Source organism: Sebastes umbrosus, chromosome 23, assembly GCF_015220745.1.
Source record: "Sebastes umbrosus isolate fSebUmb1 chromosome 23, fSebUmb1.pri, whole genome shotgun sequence".
In the NCBI taxonomy this organism is placed as follows: Eukaryota; Metazoa; Chordata; class Actinopteri; order Perciformes; family Sebastidae; genus Sebastes; species Sebastes umbrosus.
This window is the reverse complement of record NC_051291.1, coordinates 2,352,501-2,375,061: the sequence shown is the minus strand read 5'-3', so window position 1 is coordinate 2,375,061 and position 22,561 is coordinate 2,352,501. Positions and strand designations below refer to the sequence as shown.

The window sequence follows — 22,561 nt, the reverse complement described above, 5'->3', positions numbered from 1 at the left end:
TCTCGTATTATTATGACTTTATTCTCGTAATTTTATGACTTTATTCTCGTAATATTATGACTTTATTCTCGTATTATTATGACTTTATTCTTATAATATTATGACTTTATTCTCGTAATATTATGACTTTATTCTCATTATATTATGACTTTATTCTTATAATATATATATATATATATATGTCATATATTGTTATATATATGACAATATATAGACATATATATGATTTTAATTTGATATATAACAACAAAAACAGTGTAACAACTATATATATTATTATTATATATTATCTATATCAGTATCTATTATGTTTAACTAAATGCATTATTTTATATTATTCGTTTTCTGTTAAAGCCCTTATAATTTGATATAGAACAACAATAACAGTGTCTATACAGTGTGTCCTCCTCCAGTCCTCCAGTCCTCCAGCATGCTCTCTCTCTCTCTCTCTCTCTCTCTCTCTCTCTCTCTCTCTCTCTCTCTGCTGATCAGAGTCTGGAGTCAATGCGCGCTCCCGCTTTAGCTCTGCTGCGCGCTCCCGTCACCATCTCGCCATTTTGAGTCTAAATAACACTTGGTGAGTTTCTTCTTCTTCTTCTCGAGTTAAACTTTAACACCGCGGTCCACTCTCCCTCTGCGGGAGCACCAACACAGCAACAGCGGGGTACTCTTTATCAACACCGAGTAGTCATGAATACCGAGGAACTGTTTGTTTAACAGACTTTATAAAGACACTAACGTTAGTTCAAGCTAAGCTAAGCTAAGCTAAGCTAAGCTAACAGCTAGCCGTCGCAGTCTTCACAACAAATCACTCTGATGCTAAGCTAACCAGGCTAGCTAGCAGGTAGCTCAGTGACTTCAGTGTCTGGACGAAGACTTCACCTAACTGTCTGTAAACACAGACTGGAGGAGGAGCAGTGCAAGGTGAGTGTTTAGAGGTAAACAGCGAGCAGCTAGCTGGCGGTGAACTCTGCTGAAGTTGAGTTGTGGAGTTGTTGGCTAACAGTTAACACGTTAACGAGCTAATGCTGCTAACAGGAGAGGAAAGGAGGAACTACACGTTGAGTTAGAGCACTTTATGTTAACTGAGTGGCTTTAAATACACATTTAGTGTTGATTAAACAAACTAATGTTGGCTCCTATATGTTTAGCTTGTTTGATTACATAATAGTTAACATAGTCTATAAGTTTAACAGCTGTAATGTGAGTTGAGTACATTAACTTATTTCACAACAGATATAATCCTTCACATTTTTATATATGTATTATTCATTTGTAACTGAAGAGCTAGAAGTTAGTTAGCTAAGTTGTGTTGTTCAGTGCAGCCTTTCTGAGGAGGCCAACAGCAGCTGAGTTTCTGAAAGTGACATTAACACATTAAAACTCACCACTTAGGTTCCTTTGTACAGTTACTTATGGATGGATAAAAAGAAAAGGGGACCTGTTTATTTGTTTTGCACAATTTAAGACTATACAAAATAACAAAAAATAAATATTAGACAGTGCAGGAAGAGGCAAAAACAACATCGACATTAACTAATTTCTGATATGTTCCTTCATATCTTTAAATATGTATTATTGTTTTATAACTGAAGTTAGTTAGCTAAGTTGTGTTCTTCAATGCAGCCATTCTGAGGAGGCCAACAGCAGCTTTCTGAAATCAACTAACATTAACACATTAGGTTCATTTATACAGTTAGTTATGGATTAAAAGCAAAAAACAAGATGCATCAAAAGAGCTAAACAACCAGAGAGGAAAGGAGGAACTACACGTTGAGTTAGATCACTTGTTTGTTAACTGAGTGCCTTAAAATTAACATTTAGTGTAGATTAAAGAAACTAATGTTGGCTCCTATATGTTTAGCTTGTTTGATTACTTAATAGTTCAAGAGTTTTAAGTTTCAAGAGCTTTATTTGCCATTTGCACCTATAAGTACAACTGCTGAGGTCATAATAAATGAATTGTGATGTCACAACATTAGTCTATTGTTAGCTGGTTACCTGAAGGTTACAAGATATTATCAGATGTTTATGTTTGTTTATTTGTTTTGCACAATTTAAGACTATAAAACATAACAAAAAAATAAATGAATAACATACAGTGCAGGAAGAGGCAAAAAAAAAACACTGGGCTTATCTGAAGCCTCCACCTAGACAAGATAATATAAATAAATAATATGACTAGTGATAACAAACAATTAGGACAAGATATATATAATAACAATAAGTGTTAGCTAACTTGTTTGTTAACTGAGTGCCTTAAAATTAACATTTAGTGTTGATTAAAGAAACTAATGTTGGTTCCTATATGTTTAGCTGTTTGATAACTTAATAGTTAACACAGTCCATAAGTTTAACAGCTGTAATGTTAGTTGAGTGGACATTAACTTATTTCCCCACTGATATGTTCCTTCAGATCTGTAGATATTTAGTGACTGTTTTGTCATTTATACAGTTAGCTATGGATGGATTAAAAAGCAAAAAACAAGATGCATCAGCTAACACAGGAGCTAAACAAAGGGTAACAAAATATGAACTATTTAAATAGAAGGAAGTATAAAAATAAGAGCAGTATATACAGTATTGACAATAAACAGACTATTAACAAACTACAAAACACCCTATAGTCAAAGTACCTCCTCATAGTCAGTACTCCACCGGTATCTATTATGTTTAACTAAATGAGACCCATGCAGCAAAGAAATAAAGCAAAAATGGAACTTTAACTTCTTACATTTACACAAAAAATACATGTTATGGTTATAATTTAATGCAAATTGAATTGTGCGATTGTTTATTTTGAATAAATTGTTGTGACACAAATTTCTGTATAAGATAAGATCAGATCAGATATTCCTTTATTAGTCCTGCAGTGGGGAAATTTGCAGTGTACAGCAGCAAAGGGGATAGTGCAAAAAACAAGAAGCATCAGCTAACACAATAAAAAAAAGAGCTAAACAAAGTGAAACAAAATATGAACCATTTAAACAGAAGGAAGTATACAAATAGGAGCAGTATATATAGTATTGATAATAAACAGACTATTAACAAAATTGCACAAGTACAAAAATGATATTGCACAGTGAGAAAAAATAGCTGTTTGATTACTTAATAGTTAACATAGTCCATAAGTTTAACAGCTGTAGTTGAGTGGCATTGACATTAACTTATTTCTGATATGTTCCTGCAGATCTTTGGCAATCGTAACCATACAACATTGTGAGTGGAAAAAAAAACAAAAACACATACATGGACAACATGGGGAAAAGCAATTACAAGACAGCAATTAAATGACCCTTTAAGCGACTTTTGAAACATTTGACAGATGAACAGTTTATTATTGATAGATGTGAAAAGCTACTCCATAATTTGGTTCCCCTAAATCTTATCGAAATCTGACCTCTACTAGTGAGGAATTTAGGAGGATGAAGATCTAGAGATTGACGTGTTGAGTTAGAATGGACCTTAGAATTTGTTTTAAATTGGGTCTTGAGACCTGTGATTAAACGACAACTGTGACGAATTAATCGTGAGGTATGCAATACTGTAAATTAAATCTACGTTGCTTTCTTTTTTTGTTATATCTTGTATTCTTTGATAGTGGTGCCTCCACTGGAGTTGAAGTAAACAGAAATCTGAGCTCCCACCGCAGGTCAGTTGATGTGCACTTCATGCCAAAGCTACTGCAACTCACTTTACATTTCTTTAGCCACACACCAGTGTGTCTCTAATTGTTATTATATAGTCTTAAAAATGTGTAGGGGACCCCCTTACCTACCAAAATATAATAAAGGATTAATGCAGACTGGATGATTATGTTCACATTACAGAAAAATGTGCCTTAAAGACTGTAAGAATTATAATCTTTAATGGCAGCACCATTGCAGATAGTTTGATCATTTGGTAGCACATGTCAGTAACTATCTAGTACAATATGATAATCACCACCAATTGCACCTTTAAATTTACATTCAGCAAGTATAGGAGAGTTCACGTAAAAGTGTAGGTGGCATTTCCTTTTGCTTGATTTCACTGTTTTTTAACTTGCCTAATTACAGACTATTGTTGGCTCACAAACATCCACACGTATGCCCTTTATGTGTGCCATTGTTCCTCTTTTCAACGTCTGTAAATGTGCCAGTAGACTGTTTTTGTTGAGGTCGCCTCTGGTGGGTTCTATTTTGGATGTAAAGTCAAGCATTTGCTTTCCTGCTCAGTGTCCACAGGGAGCGTTCAGCGGGTTATTATTGCACTTGTGTACTCTGTAAATGTATGCCAGATGGACGCTGCCGCTGCCGCTGCTGCTGTTGCTGCATGTGCAGGGAAGGGTCCTCCTCAGGAAAAAAAGGAAAAGAAAAAGGAGGAAGCACTTTGTTTTCCCCTTCAGTTTTACTTCCATGATCAACAGTTGATAGCATGTTGCTCAGATATAATTGTTTTTTGTCACCGTGTTAGGTTGTCTAGATTAGCCGCCACGGTAACCACACGAGGAAACTAAACATGCTTGCGTAGTCACAATACCATCAAATAGTTGTTCTCCGTCATTTAAGATACATTTTCCACTTAACCATCATCTGACTGGGCATTTAAAAGCTTCCGCTGATGAGACACGAGAAGTACATTTTGACCAAGTCTTGATGTAACATAGTCTAATGTTTTGAAGGTAAACTTTCTGATAACATCTGTGTACACTTGACAGTAAAATGCGATACAGGCCTATAGGCTGTAGCCTCATAACATAGAAGAAGTTCATAAAATAGGTCGTATAAAACCTTTCCTTGTCAGTTTGTCCTGTAGGGAATCTTCATCATTAAAGCCTTCTTACTTGCTAGTGAATATTCCCATTGTGTTTCGTTAATACTTCATTGATGCAGGCATAATCACAGCTGAAGCTTTGAGCTCTTTTGGGTGGTTTGTCAACAGATTTGTCTTTGACATGTTTGCAGTGGTGAAAAAATCTTACTACCACAGTTACTAACAACAGGTAAATCCACATTTTACCATGCATGAGATTACTTATCGTCCCAGCCAGTTAGTTTTTAGATATTAAAATAAAAACAAGAGTGCAGATATGTGAATGAGAGCAAAGTTGACTTTATGTCAAAGAGGAACAAACTCTCCACGTGCTCATTCACATACAGTATTTATCTATCGTCATATCTTGTTGCACTAGTCGATGTAATAACCTCCGCTGTTTTTCGTGTCTTGCAGGTTATGGTGAGCCTCTCAGCGTCTCATCTCCTAAAGAGGCCTGCGTTTTAAGAGGAGACCCATGCTGATAAATGCCAGGCCTCGCCACACTCTCTGTCGTCTGCACAAACACAAATGCCTGCCTGCCCGTGGGGGAGGTCTGATTAAAGATATCCACATTTCATCCACTGGTACGTGTGAGCATTTTTACCGTGTGTCTTTTTTGTAATTGCACAGTCCATACAGACTACATTTACCTGGACAACAATAATGCAGCTGTTGTCCTTATTATTGTGAATAATAGTATTATTCTGATTTAAACTCAATAGAGCTATTCAGGTGCTAATTTAGGCTTAAATTCTATAGAGCAACAGCTTGATCAGTGACTGAAGATGTCATCTCCACATTACATCACAGCATCACCTTCCCGTATTTAACCTCAGACCAGAATTTCCTGTCATTTTGATAATGCGGTTTATCTTAACGGGCATCAACTTTTAGCAAAATAAGAATGTTGCAGTACCTGTAAAACTGAGATATAATAGGACCTACTGCAAGTGATAGTGCTGTCTTATTGTCCCAGCTATTATTGGTTTAATCCTCTAAGGGTGGGCGATTTGGCCAATTTTATATCACGGTTACTGTAAATTCAATTAGGAAATGGTTTAAAATAACCATACCGTACTTCATTTGATTATTTTCTTCTTTTTTTTGGGAACAGACAAAAACATCTGCTTCACATGAGAAAGACATTTGAGTTAAAAACCAAATACTCAAAACAGTAAAACTAAAAATTCTTTCTAAATAGAAACTTTTAAGGTTCCTGAGAACAAGAATTTCAAGTGTTACAGGTTTTAAGGTCAACAGGTGCAAATACATACCAGCCTGACTTCAGTCAGTGATATATAAATCACACTAATTTGACTTTCTTTACACATTTAGTATACCAAAAGAATCCTGCAGGATTTGCTCATCTTTCATTTCAAAAAGCTGACATAACAAAATAAACTACTTTGGGTACATGATTACCAGACTTTTGCACAGAGTTCTTCCTCATCTTGGGTTGGCTGGGATGCCTCCTTCGGTTCCTCCTTGCGAGGCAGCTGGATCCGCGATATTGCGAGATCAAGCGAGAATTGCTACAGTGGTGGAAACTGTTTTACCAAATCTCTACCGGTGGATACATTTCTACCGTTGCGTGGTATATACCATCATATCGCCCAACCCTAGCTTATATCTTTGTTTACATTTCTCTCCCCTGCTTCCCTCCCCACCTACTCCTCCACTCTTCACCCCTTTCTTTTATTGTTCTGGCCACTCTGTATTCCCCTCATCCTCCTCTACCTCTGTGGTTCCGTCCTTAAACCTTCCCTCCCTCCCTCGCTCTGCTTTCCAACGGCCCAGGGCTGTGTCCCCCGTCCCAGCGGCCACCATGTTTTGGAAGTTCGACCTGCACACCACCTCCCACATCGACCAGCTGCTGGACAGGGAGGACGTGACGCTGAGAGAGCTGATGGAGGAGGACGACGTCCTGCAGGAGTGCAAAGCCCAGAACCGCCGGCTGCTACTCTTCCTCTCCCAGGACCAGTGCATGCAGGAGCTGGTCAGCCTCATCACCACGGAGCCGCCCGCCGACCTGGAGGAGAGGAGCCGGTTTAAGTGAGTCACCAAAGGCACCAAAGATGATTTCCAATAATAAATATATAAATACATTTGCATAAAGCAGCATATTCATCCACTCCCATACTGATAAGAGAATTAAATACTCGACAAATGTCCCTTTTAGATACATTTTGAACAGATAAAAAAATGTGATTAATTGTGATTAACTATGGACAATCATAGATCCGATTGACAGCCCTAGTTTAAACACTTTTCAGCTTTTATTTTCATTAACTGGAGTCATGAGGGCAGTATATGCTCAACTCAGTTCTTGTTCTTAGTTCTTATTTAGCTGTTGGCGCAGATAACCAAAACAACTATTGTGGTTGTATTAATTTATTTAATGTCCTTATCATTGTTTCTCTCATTTAAAAAAAAAAAAAAAAAGCAATCATACCATACCAAACGGCTCAGATGATCAGAAAACAATCAAGAAATCAATTGCACTGACGACTTCTCATTGTCGTTCTATATTTTTTGTTGTAAGGTTTCCCAACATTGCTTGTGAGCTGCTGACATCAGATGTGTCCATTATAAACGATAAGCTGGGCGCGGACGACTCTCTCCTCGAGGTGCTCTATCACTTCCTGGAGCAAGACCCACCCCTCAACCCGCTACTGGCCAGCTTCTTCAGCAAAACCATCGGCAATCTCATTGCCAGGAAAACCGAACAGGTATAGTGAAAAAGATCGTAGCTTGAGCGAAAAAGGTTTTAGCGTGTAAGTAAGCAATCCAAAGCACTGTTAATCTGTTGTACTTTGTTTTATTTTCCAGGTGATTACCTTTCTAAAGAAAAAGGAAGGCTTCATTGGTCTGGTGCTGAAACATATTGACGCCTCTGCCATGATGGACCTGCTGCTTCGCCTCATCAGTTGTGTGGAGCCTGCCCCCTTGAGGCAGGAGGTCCTCCATGTAAGCTCTCTAAATATTTCTTCATGTCCTTCCCATAATTAAAGCCCCCCTCCAGTCAGTGTTACTTCCTGTTCTTTCTCAAACAGAGAATGGTGGTGTGGTTAATAGTCGGACGTAATTCATTACCACGGCAACCAGGTTGCATCGTTTTTCAACCCAGTTTAGATGAATTTATTGTTTATCGGACCACAAATGAGACAAGAATTAGTGCAACACACTGACTCTCTCTCATTTGCTCTTCTTCAACGTCTCCTCCTGGCGAGGCGGCCGTCTGTTCTGCTGCTGCAACAAGGAGTCGCACTGCCGCACGCCGGCCACAGCGCACTGCAGAACGGATAGACATGTTGCCGAGGTCCTCCGTTTGAAATGCAGTTTCGGGACACGGCACTGTGATTCATTTGTTTCTCTAACAGGACTTTTCTCTTGTTTTCTCTTGAGCTGAAAGTTGTGTGCTCCGATCATCCGGACCTGTTAGAGGCTTTAAAATTAGGTCATTACCACTGTGTGCGCTGTGCTTTTCATGTCAACACGGACGCCTTCGAGGGAAGACTGGCCGAGCAGGTTGGCCTGCACAGACGTCTCTACAACTGTTCATTGAGAGGCCACAGGGACAGTCACATGACATTAAATTCTTGGAAAGAAACATGCAACACACTGGGGAAAGAAGATGCTTTTTTGCCGCAGGCTGTGGAAGAATATGAGAGATCGCTTTGTAAAAGCTGAAAAAAGGTTTCATGCAATATGGAATATTAAAATTCCCCTGCAAGGAAAAAAGTTATATATATATATACACATCAGGCTTCAGGTACCAGACTTCCCAAAGACTAAAGCTGCTCTTTTGTACATTATTAATTTACGTAACATTCTTCCAGTAAGATTCGTTGACGTCTTGCTTATCCACAGAATATTTTGTTTCTATGCCCCCCTGGTTTTTTGGAGCATACTGCAACGAACAACGCGCTGAGCATAAACGCCTCTGTGCATGCTCGTCTACAGAGGCCCTGTGCAACGGTGTCGCGCGCTAGTTTTAACAAAGCTTAAAGAAGAGAGAGAGTGAGAGAGACAGTCAGTGTGTTGTGTTAATTCTGCTGGTGTGATTTCATGTAATCCACCGCGTTGATTGCACCCGTTCTCGGCACACAAATGCCATCATGAAAATATACCCACTCAACTAAAGTGGAAGAAACTAGAAATATAATGAAACCCCTCAGTTAACTAATGCAACAAGTTGGGCTATCTAACTACACCTAACTAGAAAGACAAACTGACAGACAGAGTTATCAAAGTGTCTAACACCATTTATGTTTTTTCTCCCCCTTAGTGGCTGAATGAGGAGAAGTTGGTACAAAGACTCACAGAGCTCATCCATACTGGCAAAGATGAAGAGGTGAGTGTTGTGATGACGCTCTGTGATTTAAGCTATGATTCTGTACAAGCATTATTAACATCATTTAAAAGGAGTTAATCTGTTCATTAGGGTCTTTCAATTCAATGATTTACGTTTCAGAGACAATCAAATGCATCCCAAACGCTTTGCGACATCATCCGCCTTAGTCGAGACCAGGCCAATCAGATGCAGGAGAATATGGAGGCCGACCCACTATTGGCTGTGCTAGAGTCGTAAGTGTGCAATGCCTTTTGGTTAAGAGTTCTAGGAGGAAACGTGCAGTTTGCTTGTGGTATTTAGAGCAAGTGTGTATTGAAAACATGGCATTTATGTGGCTGCAGTACACAGAAACAAAATGGCATCGGATTGGCTTTGTTTGATGACTAAGCTAGTCTAACCTTCCGCTCTGCGGTTGGTTAATGGTGTCACATAATTGATAGGTTCTTTTCACGTGTGTGTTTTTTTTTGTGTCTTCTTGGAATCAGTTTGACGGTAGACTTGGTGCGATGTGGAGCTCCTACATGTCCACACAAGCAGGGATTGTAAACACACTGAAACACTCCTATGTCCTTGTTGACTTCAGATTTGAAAAATTTCCAAATCTGGAGCAGAGAGCTCTTCAACAGGTTGTTGTGTGTACATGGATTTGCCGGCAGAGCTCGTTTGACAACAGTTTTGATTTTTGTGGAATTTTGTGTCATTCATAACGCCTCCTCGGTGTACAACATGTCACCCACACCTCAGTATTAACAATAGTATAGAAATAATGAGCTGGCTTTAAGAGGAGAAAACCTCATTAGCGTGTCAACATCGTCTAGTTTGGGTCTTAAACATTTGCTTAAACCCTTTGTTTCTCAGGCAGGACAGTGTAGCGGGGCTCGTCAAGAACATGTTCGAGGGGGAGAGGAGTGAGGCCTCCATTGTTAACGGAACTCAAGTGCTACTTACCTTACTGGAGACCAGGAGGTCTGGGTGAGTAAACGTGTTTCCTGGCAAGTTTTTTTGATTGTAAATTTTGGGAGCTTAGTCTTCCAGGGTATTTTGAGTAGAGGAAATGCTTCTCTCTTGCTTACATTTACAAATAACACTGACTCAGTTTATTAGCATTTTCCATAATTTCAAGCCTAGTATCCTCATGTTTTTGTTTTGTTTGTGTCTCCCAGGTTGGAAGGGCTGATGGATCTGTATTCTCAGGGTTATGAAAGGTCTTACACTGTCAACAGCAGTATTTTAAATGCCATTGAGCCCCATTTAAAGGACTTCCAGCAGCTTCTTCTGGATCCCCCCAAGGTAAAGCCACAGAGCAGCGCCAAGTCATGAAGCAAAAATACATTCACAGTTTTAGTATTTCATTTCATAGAAGAGATGATCCCACATTCTTAATAGTATTTTCTTGCACATTTTAGCCTTACTTTTAAGTAGGGATGCACCGATACCGATACCAGTATTGAGTATTAGGTCGGATACTGTGCTCATGTATTCGTACTCGCAAAACGGCTCCGGTACAACGGCACCGATACCCCATTACAGCAGCGTCTTTCGGGTCCTCACGCTCCACCTCCCCGACGGTGCCGGCAAGACGCTCGACCACGCGGGGCCGGGATCCCGCCTCAGCTGGCGCGCGCCGGCCCTCACTTTCATTGCGCCACGGGGTTTTGCTCGCACGTGCGTTAGACTCCTTGGTCCGTGTTTCAAGACGGGTCGGGTGGGTTGCCGACATCGCCACAGACCCCTGGCGCCTTTTACGTGGGCCGAGCCCCACTCTGTCTGGGCGGGGAGCGCTGTTAAGCTACCTTCGCCCTGAGCCTTTCCAAGCCGACCTAGAGCCGGTCACGGCGCACCACCTCATATGCGGGACTCCCCAGCCTGCCTTGTGTAGCTCACACCCTCCAGCTGGCTGTTAACGAGGGTCTTTTGGCTCAGAGAAGTACTCGTATCGTTACTCGTATCGTTACTCGTATCGCTACTTGTATCGTTACTCGTATCAGTACTCGGTATCGGCGGGTACACAAATGTAAGTACTTGTAATCGGTCTGAATAAAAGTGGTATCGGTGCATCCCTTCTTTTAAGAATACTGCAGTAGCTGATGGTGAATTGGGAGTACACATTTTCATTGTCATGTACAGTTATGGTATTGAAACTCTGGCTTGTTGTTGTATTGCTGTCAAAACAATCATTGTGCTTTTCTCATTCCTTCTACAGAAAAGTGCAATATTGACGACCGTTGGCGTTCTAGAGCAGCCACTGGGGAACGCCCGCCTTCACGTGGCCCGGCTGGTGGCCGCCCTGCTGCAGACCAGTGCCCCCAGTATCTGCCAGGAGCTCTGCAATCTCACCACCATGGACCTACTACTGGTAGGCTTGACTCTGGACACTGAAACTCTGTTAGCTCCTCTGTCATTGCACACGTAGTGAGCAAGATGTATCTTTGAGTCCTCAGGATGCTTTTTTCCGATTTCTGTTTGTGAAAGAGTTGCATCAGATTTGCTCAAGGTTGGTCGTGAGGCAGAGGAGCGCTGATTACCTTATCACACCACCTGACCAAAGGGCAGTGGGTGGTGCTTATTTGGAGCAGGCTCATATAAGAACATCAAGTTCTTTGTACAGTTCAGCAAACTTCAGGGATTCAAACACTCCACTGTTGCCCTGGTTAACCTTTTCCACTCCCCTCCTCTTTTTCATCGGCCCGTTTTTGTCTTTTTTAGGGGGGTACAGGGGGTCTTTAGGGGGAGATAGCAGGTCAACAGTAAAGGTCACATAGAAGTGGTGTACATCATCTGAAAGCTGGGAAGGTGTGTCAAGTTGGTGCTAAATTTAACCATTTTTTATCACACAAGAATTGATAAATATGATCAATAATCCTTCCAAAATACCACATTAAGACACCAAGACCTTGAGGAACACCATAGAAAAAGTCATGCTGTGACTTTTGACATTAGGAGATTTCTGCAAGAATTTATATTTTTCGGCGATTGGATGGCGAGCACTTCTGTTGTGTAAACTGCAGAGCCATGTGGTGTTGCAGTAATTTGCTTAAAAACTGACATGCACTATTGGTACATATTGACTACTGTATGCTGTCAAGGGAGGTGTCCACTCACTGCTTACAGTTCTGTCTTGAATGCACTATTTTTGCAGCTTGTCACTGACTTTGCTTTCCACCTCTCTCTCTCTCTCTCTCTCTCTCTCTCTCTCTCTCTCTCTCTCTCTCTCTCTGTGTGTGAATAGGATCTGTTCTTCAAATACTCCTGGAATAACTTTTTGCACTTCCAAGTGGAGCTGTGCGTGGCGGCTATCCTAAACCACCCTTCCTCGGAGGAGCGGCCCAGCCCCGTCCTCCTGAACCACGACGGGGGGCCTGCAGTGTCCAACCCTGAGTCGCAGGGGGAGGCAGTGGAGACAGGCAGGACCAGCGACCCACAGACCTCCATCCACAATGCCCTCGTAGCACATGTAGGTGGCTCCTGATCCCCGATCAAACAGAATGCATTTTTCAGCAACAATTAAAAAAAAAAAAAAGACAGCAAAACCGCTCCGTCTGATTGGGCAACAAAAATGCAGTGCGGTGCGCCTCGTTTTCGATCAGGACTATGAGCAGCTTCATGTCCTGAACTTGCCAAACAACACCCACAACATTCTCTGCTGTTTTGTTTGCAAGGTCTTTGGTGCTCTTCCTCATTTATCTCCACGCTCCTCTTCATTCTGTGTTTCTGTTGAACCCTCAGCTCTTCCAGAAGTGTCACCTGGTACAGAGGATCCTTGACGCCTGGGAGGAGAACGATAAAATACAGTAAGGATCTCTTTTGCATCCGTTGGCATAGCAATGTGCACACATAGAATATATAATACATTTATATAACCACAATAATGAGGGTAATGATGTCATAAAATATGATGACAGACAATGGTAATCATAAGTGTGTTCTTGTGAATCTCAGGGGTGAGGGCGGCACCAGGAGAGGCAACATGGGTCATCTGACCAGAATTGCCAACATGGTGGTTCAGAACCTGGAGAAAGGACCAGTACAGGTCCAGATCACTGACCTCATCAAAGGTAACCGTATACTGCAGTAAGCCCGAAACCAGACGAGTCGCCGTTTTAACTGAAAAGTCAGTGAAAATGAATACCCCTCTGCTTTTTTGCAGAGCTGCCAGAAGACTGCAGAGGTCGCTGGGAGAGCTTCGTGGACGAGACCCTGAGAGAGACTAACAGGAGGAACACGGTAGAGCTGGTAAAGATGTCATTCAGTAGCACCTCAGGGTCCTTCTGCGTGGAAAGCTTTACTTTTATCTTCTCCTCTTCTCTCCCAGTTTTAACCGCACCGTATTCACAGCAGCCAGTTATTCAGGACAGGAACCGAGCAGCCCGGCACAGTGTCAGAGCAGACGTTACCGGCTCCTCTGCAAATTTGTCATTTAATAAATCGAAGAATATCAACAACAAAAGTCGGAAGTGTTGTTTTAATTGATTAAAGGGACTGTTTGTAAGAATTAGAAATTGCTTGTTAACAGCGACCTTTTTTCTGTGTAACCCTTTTTTCACTTACTTGTGTCTGAATACAGTTTGTAATTATTACTTATGTACTTATAATTAGCTAATTTCTTTATGTTTTATTTTGTATTTAGATGCTCATAATGACTAAACAAGTGTATTAAAGGGACTATTTGTAACTTTCAGAAATGCTTGTTAACAGCGACACTTGTGGCCGTTAAGTCAACGAAAGTGAGCGTCGGGCTCGCGCTTGCTCGCTCTAAATAGACATGAACGAGCATCGTTCAACACAGTGAGGTGACACACGTCAGCTAAAACCACAATATCACTCTATATTTCAGCTGCTTGGCAGTAATGTTAGCTGACCAGACGAAGGTCTCTCCATGAATCAATGCTGATCCTAGTGTTGGCTTTTCCTGCCTCAGCCTCCCGACCGCGGCCGGAGGGAACGGGGGAGACGCCAGAGTTTTGGTTGGAAACGATAACGTTTCTCTCTGCGGAGCCCGTCACTTCACAAGACACGGGAAACCTCTGTTGGTCTGGAGGAGCTGCAGCATTTATTTCTGCACAAACATCCAATGTGTATTCACTAGATATTCTCAGAGCTACACTAACTCTTCTGCAGTGTGTAGTGTGCGCGCATGCACGTGAGAGTGGAGCGAAAGAGCGAGAACGAGCGCGGTGTGTGAGTGAAGGCAGGCAGAGGAGCAGAGTACAGCAGAGACTCCGGCCCTAGAGAGACCAAAGCTACCGTCTCCCACGCGTGAAATATACATTAGTGAAATCTTATACTTACAGTTAAATTGAAGCGTTACTGACATTACAGAGCTGCCCGTCAACGTCTGTCGTGAACGTTTTTGTCACTACCGCATTGCGTTGTTGGATATTTATGCTGCCGTAATGTCCGGCAGGGCGTACTGTAATATTTCACTGGAAATAGTATGCAATTCACGTACTATTTGTTTCCTACTAAGGTTTCGGGAATGCTAAAATATCTCACATACTGTTTTAGCGTACTAAATAGCGTGTTAGCCCCTTTAGGTAAGGCCCAGTGGTGTACTGTAGGATGACAAAAATCTGAGTTTTATGTTACTGCACTATTTCTTGTATTTGTTTTCTATGTTTTCACAAGTTTTTTTTAAAGTCATTATAAAAACTTAATTTACTGTTGGACACTGTAAAAAGTTGACCAAACCCTCTCCACTGTGTCCCGCAGGTAAGCACCCACAACATGCACTCGTCCAGTGAAGACGACGACATGGAGAGCCCCTTCCCCAACGACCTGTCTCTCCAGCAGGTACGCCACTGTTACTTGTAATAATAAGGAAATACCCACATCCATCTCTAGTAAGCTCCTCTGTCCATAATGATGAGTGCCCTTTGACATTCCCAGGCCTTCTCTGACTATCAGATCCAACAGATGACCGCCAACTTTGTGGATCAGTTTGGCTTCAATGACGAGGAGTTCAGCGAGCATGATGAGAACATCAAGTAAGCAGTAAAAGTATTACACAGCTTGTTGCCCTTTAAAGGGACAGTTAACCCCAAAATCAGACTTACCTGTTTTATCAATCTAAATCTAAATCTGATTCAGCAATCACCCTAACATACATACAGGATGTTGGCTAATATCTTCATACTCTCCTTTGTTCTTTTTCCTCAGCGCCACATTTGACAGAATTGCCGAAATAAACTTCAATCTAGATGCTGATGATAATAGTGTAAGTGTTTTGCTGGTGTTTGTGTCGTACTCCGTTAATTAAACTGTCAAACTCAATCTGTTTTTACTGTCAGTGATATTAATATTACAGCTACTACAACAACTGTTGGTATTGTTGTCGCAAAAAAAACGACTGACTTCATTAAGATGTGTGTTTGTGCTCATGCAGGCCAATGCGGCTGCTTTTGAAGCCTGCTGTAAAGAGAGGATACGCCAGTTTGATGATGCTGAAGAAGAGGAGGACATTTGGGAGGAGAAGGAGATGAACTATGCAACACAAGCTAAATCCAGAACAAGGTAAACCTGATTATATCTTCTACTTTTTGGCTCCCTCGCTCCAGTATGTAGTAAGTACACCATACACCCTGTTAACCCTTTCATCTCTCCTCTTCTATCCATCGTCACCCTCTGCCAGGTTCGGGGTCTCCCAAACCTCGGAGGAAAGCTCCAGGAGCAGCATGGAGAACGGAGGCAGGGAGCGGGACCACGGATCTGAATCTGATGAGGAGGAGGACTCTGAGCAGAACATATCAGATAATGGTAGATCAGAGGACAACAGCTATCAACAGAACACATCAGATAATGGTAGATCAGAGGACAGCAGCTACCAACAGAACACATCAGATAATGGTAGATTACAGGACAGCAGCTACCAACAGAACACTTGTCTAACACAAGAAAATTCATAGGTTTAAATGACATTTGGCTGTGTTCTCTCTTTGAAAGAGTCTTGTTTGTTGTTGTCTTGTTTCCAGGTCCAGGCCCAGGCTGGACAGCAAATTTCAGGGAATCTGGAGGGACTGCAGCATCCCAGACCCCAGCAGCGTGGGACAGCTCATCGAGGAGTGGAGCAGGGGAGACACAGGGAAGTGGCTGGGCCAACTTCACTGAGTTCCAGCCTTTCTCCGGGTGAGAGAGCAAACCTGTTGAGCCAAAATTAGCAAGTCTGCTAGGATGGTCTTCTAAGAAATAACGGAAATTAGTTTTACTAGGTTATAGGTTTGATTGATTGATGCAACAGGTGTCACTGTTAGGAACTCTCCCAGGGGACCAAGACGTTTTTGAGGAACTCCCGAACTAAAACAGCGTTTCGACTGGAGGAAACGGGGACTACATTTAGTTGTATAATAGTTCAACTACTCTGGGTGTAGTGTTTGCAAAGGTTCAGGAACATTAGAGGTGAAGTTTTAAGTTGCTGATTGAACACATACATGCAGCTGCTTCAGCTCGTGTACCGCTTCATTCACAAATATAATATAATATCGTATCGCTATTTGGATGAGGGTTAGACCGTTTTCATTGTTAATTAACTTTAAGAGTAGGCTTTGTTGTCGTCATCTCGTCTTGTTTTAAAAAAAGAGTGAGAGAAAGTGACATGAGGGAGTTAGAGTGAATGAAGGAGAGGAAGCGGTGATGAGAGAACAAAGCGGGTGAAGGAGAGAAATAATAGTCGGGGTCTTGCGTTTGGTCTGCGGTGGTCGGTGCCTCAGGGGATGCGAATAAGAAACGCAGCTTACCTGCTGCGGAAACAGACTCACCTTTTGGAGAAACGCAGCCCGACGTCATGCTGCGGTAGCCAATCATGTAAAAACAAAACACAAACACTTACCCCAACTGCGAGGTGTTTGTGTAACAGCTGACTACATGGATGCTCGTTGGAGCAACTCCACAGGGAATCCGGTAACGTGTTTCCTGCAACAAGCTACAGAAGGCTCAGTCCCTCCTTCTTTTCCTGTCTAGCTTCTGTGAAATGAATGAAGCTGCCTTCAAGTGCGATTTGAAAATACCAAGTAAATACTAGGGGTGGGGAAAAAAAAGGGAAAATGTCTCTAGAAGTGTATGATTCAACTTTTTCCCATGGTCTAGTGTTAAAGAAGTTAACAAAAATAAATGAAAATATCAAATCACAATACATATCGAATCAGCACCCGAATATCGTGATAGTATCGAATCGGGAGATAGGCGTATATCGTCCTAGTAAATACAAAGAACAGCAGGATGACATCAGCTATGGCTGAAGGACTTCAGCTTTAATACAGGGAGGAAAACAACGAGCTTGAAAAAAAGTAAAGTTTGATGATTAGTAGTGATCATGATGATCCATTGACCGGCTTTGAGTAGCCCATGTCATTTCACACAGTGTAACATTGTTCATCTATAGACCGATGTGTGCCATCTAACAGCTGCATTGCCTTTTTACCATTTGACGTATTGAACACAGACCAGACAGTCACAGAAAGGGGAGATTCTGTAGAAAGTGTTTACACTTTGTTAACACCTTGTGTTTCTTCTTGATATTCTCCAGTACAGAGACTGAGCCCAGGAGCAGCTCTCCTGTGGACTCGGCCGGCAGTGATGCAGATAAACAAGCCAAACAAAACCACGACAAGGGTGGTGAGTGTTTCCCTGCATCCTTCAGACCTCAGCTTACAACAACCTCCGTCTTAACTGATTTGAAAAACTAATTTTCTCTCTCTTTTAAGCAGACGTTAGTGCCTCCTCTGGTGCTTGGCCGGTGGGAGAAGGGAGGAAGGCTCCCATCGTGGCCTCAGACAGCAGCTCCTCCGGGGGATCCGACAGCGAGGAGGACGACAAAAACGCCGCCGCCGCCGCCGCTGCTGCTGCTGCTGCTCCTCCCGCCACAGCAGTCGTCGCCGCCTCGGAAACAGCCGGCGCCCCCGGCAACAAGACAGCTGACCTCAAAAGGTTTGCATCTTTTTAGCTGGAGAGCTCTGCCGTAACGGCGCTGGAGTGGTAAAATCCTCCTCCGTTGACCGGTCCACTCTGCAGCCACACACGAGAAGCTGCTCCGTGTGTCTGTAGAAACGTCTATATTTGAAACATAATTACCACATAGAGGTAATTATAGACTGGATTGGGATTTGAAATTACTGGATTCATTCAGTTTTGCCTTTCTAAGTAAAGTACATCCTGGGAGCTTCTCTGCTACTCCACACAAACTTCAGCTTAAACTGAGAATTGCAAGTTCAGAAAGTAAAATAAGTTTTTAACTCCACAGCTGGCGAGTTACTGGGTAGGAACGGCAGTGTTATACTTTACAAAAATTCAGTTATAGCAATAAAGTTACCAATAAATATACTGTAGGTCAATTTTATCATCTCACTTTTGGATTAGTCTCAATATGTCCCACTTCCTTTGTCATCCTCTCAGTTTGTAAACACAACATTCATAGTTGGCACTGATTGTCAACACTGTCACTCAACTTGTCCATACACTTATGTCCGGTTCAGACTACACAATATCAGCCCGATTATAGCGCGACGCGGCCGTCGTAGGGTGTTGACTCGGATCGGGAACGATAAATGAGTGTAGTGTGCGACAATCGATGGTTTTATCTCGTGTAGTGTGTCATAGTACACGACAACCGATGCCGCGTCTGGAACGCCTCACGACGTCCCGACAGAAAGTCTAGCATGTTTTTTTTTTGTTTTTTTTGCTTTCAACGACGTGCTCGATCAGCACAGACGCACACAGCTGTAAACAGAAGCACATGGTTACTTGTTATACAGAATGATGTCATCGGACCTTCCCAAGAGCAGCAGGATATTCAATTTAAGTTGTGTCGGAGTAAAAAAACACCACTGCAGTTGCGTCTTTGCGCATGGAGCATCCCGATGTGCGCCCACTTTTGCTTCTCCCTGTGCTTCATATTTGTATTGTTTTCCCCCGGAGCCTCGTGGGCCCCTTTACATGGTCGGGCCCGGGGGCTTAGCGCATATTAAGACGCCGGTGCCGGGAGAGTGTGTGTTGTCGGAACAGGGGACCGACGTGTAGTCTGTCACGTGTCGCGGCCGAGTCACAACAAGAATTTATGACTCTCAATCGTCTAATCTGACATAGTGACCATCGTAACCGTCAAAAATATTGTGTAGTCTGATCCTGGCATAAAAAAAGCGAAATTAAGTGCTTTGTTTATTGAGCCCAAAAAATAGAAAATGCTGTTTTCTTTTGCCCTTGCAGTGGGGTCAAAGGTCAGCTATAGAACAAAGAGTGAAGAAATGGCTCAAAGACACTGACTTGAACCTGAAAGTGTGTTGGAGTGGACTAATCGGTAACTGTCTGTCTGTCTGTGTCCTGCAGCGAGGAGTGTCCAGTGTCTCTGGAGAAACTCTCTCTGTCAGATCCTCCTAAAGCGTCGGAGCAGCAGCCTGCTGAGGAATCACCCGTAACCACACAGACCGACAGGAAGTAAGAGTCTTTGATTACTAATTCTGGAGAAATGTAATTGATGCTGATTTTCTTTGATAGTAAAATTAAAATTTCTTTTAGACTAAAGCTTTTTGCTCACATCACCTAGAAACTTGTGATAAGCATTTCCTTTTTGCTATTATCCAGGGCTGTCAAAGTTAACGCGATAAAATTTGTTATAACGCCACTAATTTCTTTAACACATTAATGCAACTTGCAATTTTTTAGGTTGTAGCAGGCTCATATGAAACTAGAAAACCTAACGAATCCATCGATACCAACCATGTCTTACTAGCTTGTCGCAAAGGAGGTTAAATAACGCTTCAAACTTACGCTCAATTTTGGCAAGGAAAAACTGGCATGTCCATTTCAAAGGGGTCCCTTGACCTCTGACCTCCAAATATGTGAATGTAAATGGGTTCTCTGGGTACCCACGAGTCTCCCCTTTACAGACATGCCCACTTTATGATAATCACATGCAGTTTGGGGCAAGTCATAGTCAAGTCAGCACACTGACACTGACAGCTGTTGTTGCCTGTTGGGCTGCAGTTTGCCATGTTATGATTGGAGCATATTGTTTTATGCTAAATGCAGTACCTGTGAGGGTTTCTGGACAATATCTGTCATTGTTCTGTGTTGTTAATTGATTTACAATAATAAATATATCCATACATTTACATAAAGCAGCATATTTACCCACTCCCATGTTGATAAGTTGCTGAAAAAAAATATCATTGTATAGTATGTCGAAAATTTTTAAAAAAAGTCAAAGTATAGTATGTCAAAAAAAAAAGTCAGTGTAGTATGTCGAAAAATAATAATAAAAAAAGTCATAGTATAGTATGTCAAAAAAAAAAAAAAGTCATAGTATAGTATGTCAAAAAAAAAAAAGTCAAAGTATAGTATGTCAAAAAAAAAAGTCAGTGTAGTATGTCGAAAAATAATAAAAAAAGTCATAGTATAGTATGTCAAAAAAAAAAAAAAGTCATAGTATAGTATGTCAAAAAAAAAAAAAAGTCAAAGTATAGTATGTCAAAAAAAAGTCATAGTATAGTATGTCAAAAAAAAAAAAAAAGTCAAAGTATAGTATGTCAAAAAAAAAAAAAAAGTCATAGTATAGTATGTCAAAAAAAAAAAAAAAGTCAAAGTATAGTATGTCAAAAAAAAAAAAAAAAAAGTCAAAGTATAGTATGTCGAAAAAAAAAAAAAAAAAGTCAAAGTATAGTATGTCAAAATTTAAAAAAAAAAGTCATAGAATAGCATATAAAAGAAAATGTCATAGTGTGTCGAAAAAAAAGTCATAGTATAATATGTCTGAAAATAAAAAATAAGTCTTAAAAAAAATCTTATATATGTTGAAAAAAGTCATAGTATATGTAAAAAAATTCATGGTACAATATGTTGAAAAAAGTCGTAAAAAAGTAATTATATAGTTTGTAAAGAAAAGTCATAGTATGTAAAAGTTTATGATAAAAAAGTCATGTCGAAAAAATAAAAAAAGTCATAGTATAGTATGTCGAAAAACAAATCTCCCTTTTAAGGCACGTTTTGAGCAGCTAAAAAATGTGCGATTAATTTACGATTAATGGTGATTAACTCCGGACAATCATGGATTGGCAGCCCTATATATTATATTTTCTGATGTGATATAGATCAAAAAATGAATCCATTTACAGAAAGGAATCTGTAGGTTAATAGTTGACTCAAAGAACTGCACCGGAAGTGTAATTGACAGTTTTATTCTGTCAAGAACATGTTTGTCTTTGTGTCACTTAACTCTGCTGACACTGTCTGAGGGCTGAAGTTGGCTCCAGATGGCATTGTGTATCTAATTCAAGCAACTGTCTGTGGTTTTCTCTTTTTAGAAAACTTTTTTTGTCTTCCATCAGTGAGCGATGAGTGCTCAGGTTGAAGGCGTTGTATAGTTTGTCCTCATTACTGTGTGTTTTCTTCCAGCTAAACCCACATCCAGTCCACGCTCATCCTCTTCAGGCTCTGTGTGTTTATGTGACCGTGTGTTCCTCTGTCCTCTCCAACAGAGAGGAAACGCCACCGCCCCAGCAGGAAGTGTCGGTCAATGGGCCGGTCTGAGCGGCCGAGCGGTTCTGCTAAATCCATCAGCGACGGGCCGGCTTCTCCGCGGACTGTCAAGCCTCCTCCAGAGTGGACTTCCCCTTAAATAACCTCACTGCAACTACAGTGTTTTTTCTTTTTTTACTGAATCACTCGGCCACGTTATTGGACCCTGGACACTGCCAATCGACACCAATAATGAGGCGGCGGCGGAACATGTAAAAAAAAAAAAAGAAAGAAAAAAAAGAAATAAGAAAAACCAACAGACAGAAGAGTGTAAGAGGAATCATCTTCAAAGCCTTTTTTCTGATGTTGCACATAATTAACGTGCGGTTTTAATGTAGCAGCGATCTTTGAAAAACGACAGAATCCAAAGGGGTAAAACATCGTCATCGTTATTTTTTTATGTCCTGAAAAGATTTCTCTCCTACTTGCTGTTGGAATCCCATTGTTAGGGATTTTACATCGTCACCCCTGAATGGATAGCACAGGCTAACTTTTAATGATGCCTCAACAATAAATACCTTCTTTTTTTTTTTCTTTTTTTTTGAGAAAACTTTTTTTTTTTTTTTTCAAGCTTAAGAAAAAGCACTTATGCAGCCATTTTACTGTACATTATAGCACAATGTAAGTGTTCTACCCTCATCTCTGCTGGCTGTCTTATCTGTCCTCGCACCCAGATCAAGGTTTTTATCCGTTGTTTCCGTTTTTTTTTTGTTTTTTTTCTCTCTTTTTGGTAGCTGTTGATGAAAACATCTCTTGTTGTTGTACATCACCAGGTTTTCTGAATGTTCTGAAGTGCTTCAGGAGGGTCGAGGAGGAGGAGGAGGTGGAGGGGCAGGTTGATGAACAGAGCTCTAATAGTATTACTGTCTTTTGCTCATGTGCAATAATGTCAATTAGCCATTTTATTTA

General features: G+C 41.2%; 1 protein-coding gene across 12 annotated transcripts; it reads left to right on the top strand.

The window, feature by feature from the left end:
• Window positions 1-480: 480 nt before the first annotated feature.
• Window positions 481-22,345, top strand: ppp6r2a (protein phosphatase 6, regulatory subunit 2a). 12 transcript variants are annotated; one of them, XM_037760450.1, is made up of 25 exons: window positions 527-924; window positions 3,602-3,652; window positions 5,212-5,381; window positions 6,595-6,849; window positions 7,340-7,526; window positions 7,627-7,764; window positions 9,086-9,151; window positions 9,272-9,384; window positions 10,010-10,123; window positions 10,315-10,441; window positions 11,355-11,507; window positions 12,381-12,605; window positions 12,878-12,942; window positions 13,091-13,206; window positions 13,299-13,384; window positions 14,861-14,941; window positions 15,038-15,135; window positions 15,308-15,365; window positions 15,534-15,661; window positions 15,780-15,994; window positions 16,120-16,273; window positions 17,670-17,758; window positions 17,848-18,070; window positions 19,466-19,573; window positions 21,613-22,345. In XM_037760450.1, the coding sequence occupies exons 4-25, from the start codon at window positions 6,623-6,625 to the stop codon at window positions 21,662-21,664; spliced, it is 2,823 nt and encodes a 940-aa protein (XP_037616378.1). In that variant the 5' UTR covers window positions 527-924; window positions 3,602-3,652; window positions 5,212-5,381; window positions 6,595-6,622; the 3' UTR covers window positions 21,665-22,345. The 12 variants fall into 12 exon arrangements, with proteins under 12 accessions (XP_037616379.1, XP_037616385.1, XP_037616383.1 ...); XM_037760451.1 differs by lacking the exon at window positions 3,602-3,652 and having other exon boundaries at window positions 481-577; XM_037760457.1 differs by lacking the exon at window positions 3,602-3,652 and having other exon boundaries at window positions 526-924; window positions 13,308-13,375.
• Window positions 22,346-22,561: the final 216 nt, after the last annotated feature.

Excerpts from the sequence above, each read along its gene's own strand:
- ppp6r2a (XM_037760451.1), top strand. The coding sequence starts at position 6,623 with ATGTTTTGGAAGTTCGACCTGCACACCACCTCCCACATCGACCAGCTG. Across the intron at positions 12,606-12,877 it reads ACAATGCCCTCGTAGCACAT|CTCTTCCAGAAGTGTCACCT; the intron begins GTAGGTGGCTCC and ends TTGAACCCTCAG. Across the intron at positions 12,943-13,090 it reads GAGGAGAACGATAAAATACA|GGGTGAGGGCGGCACCAGGA; the intron begins GTAAGGATCTCT and ends TGTGAATCTCAG.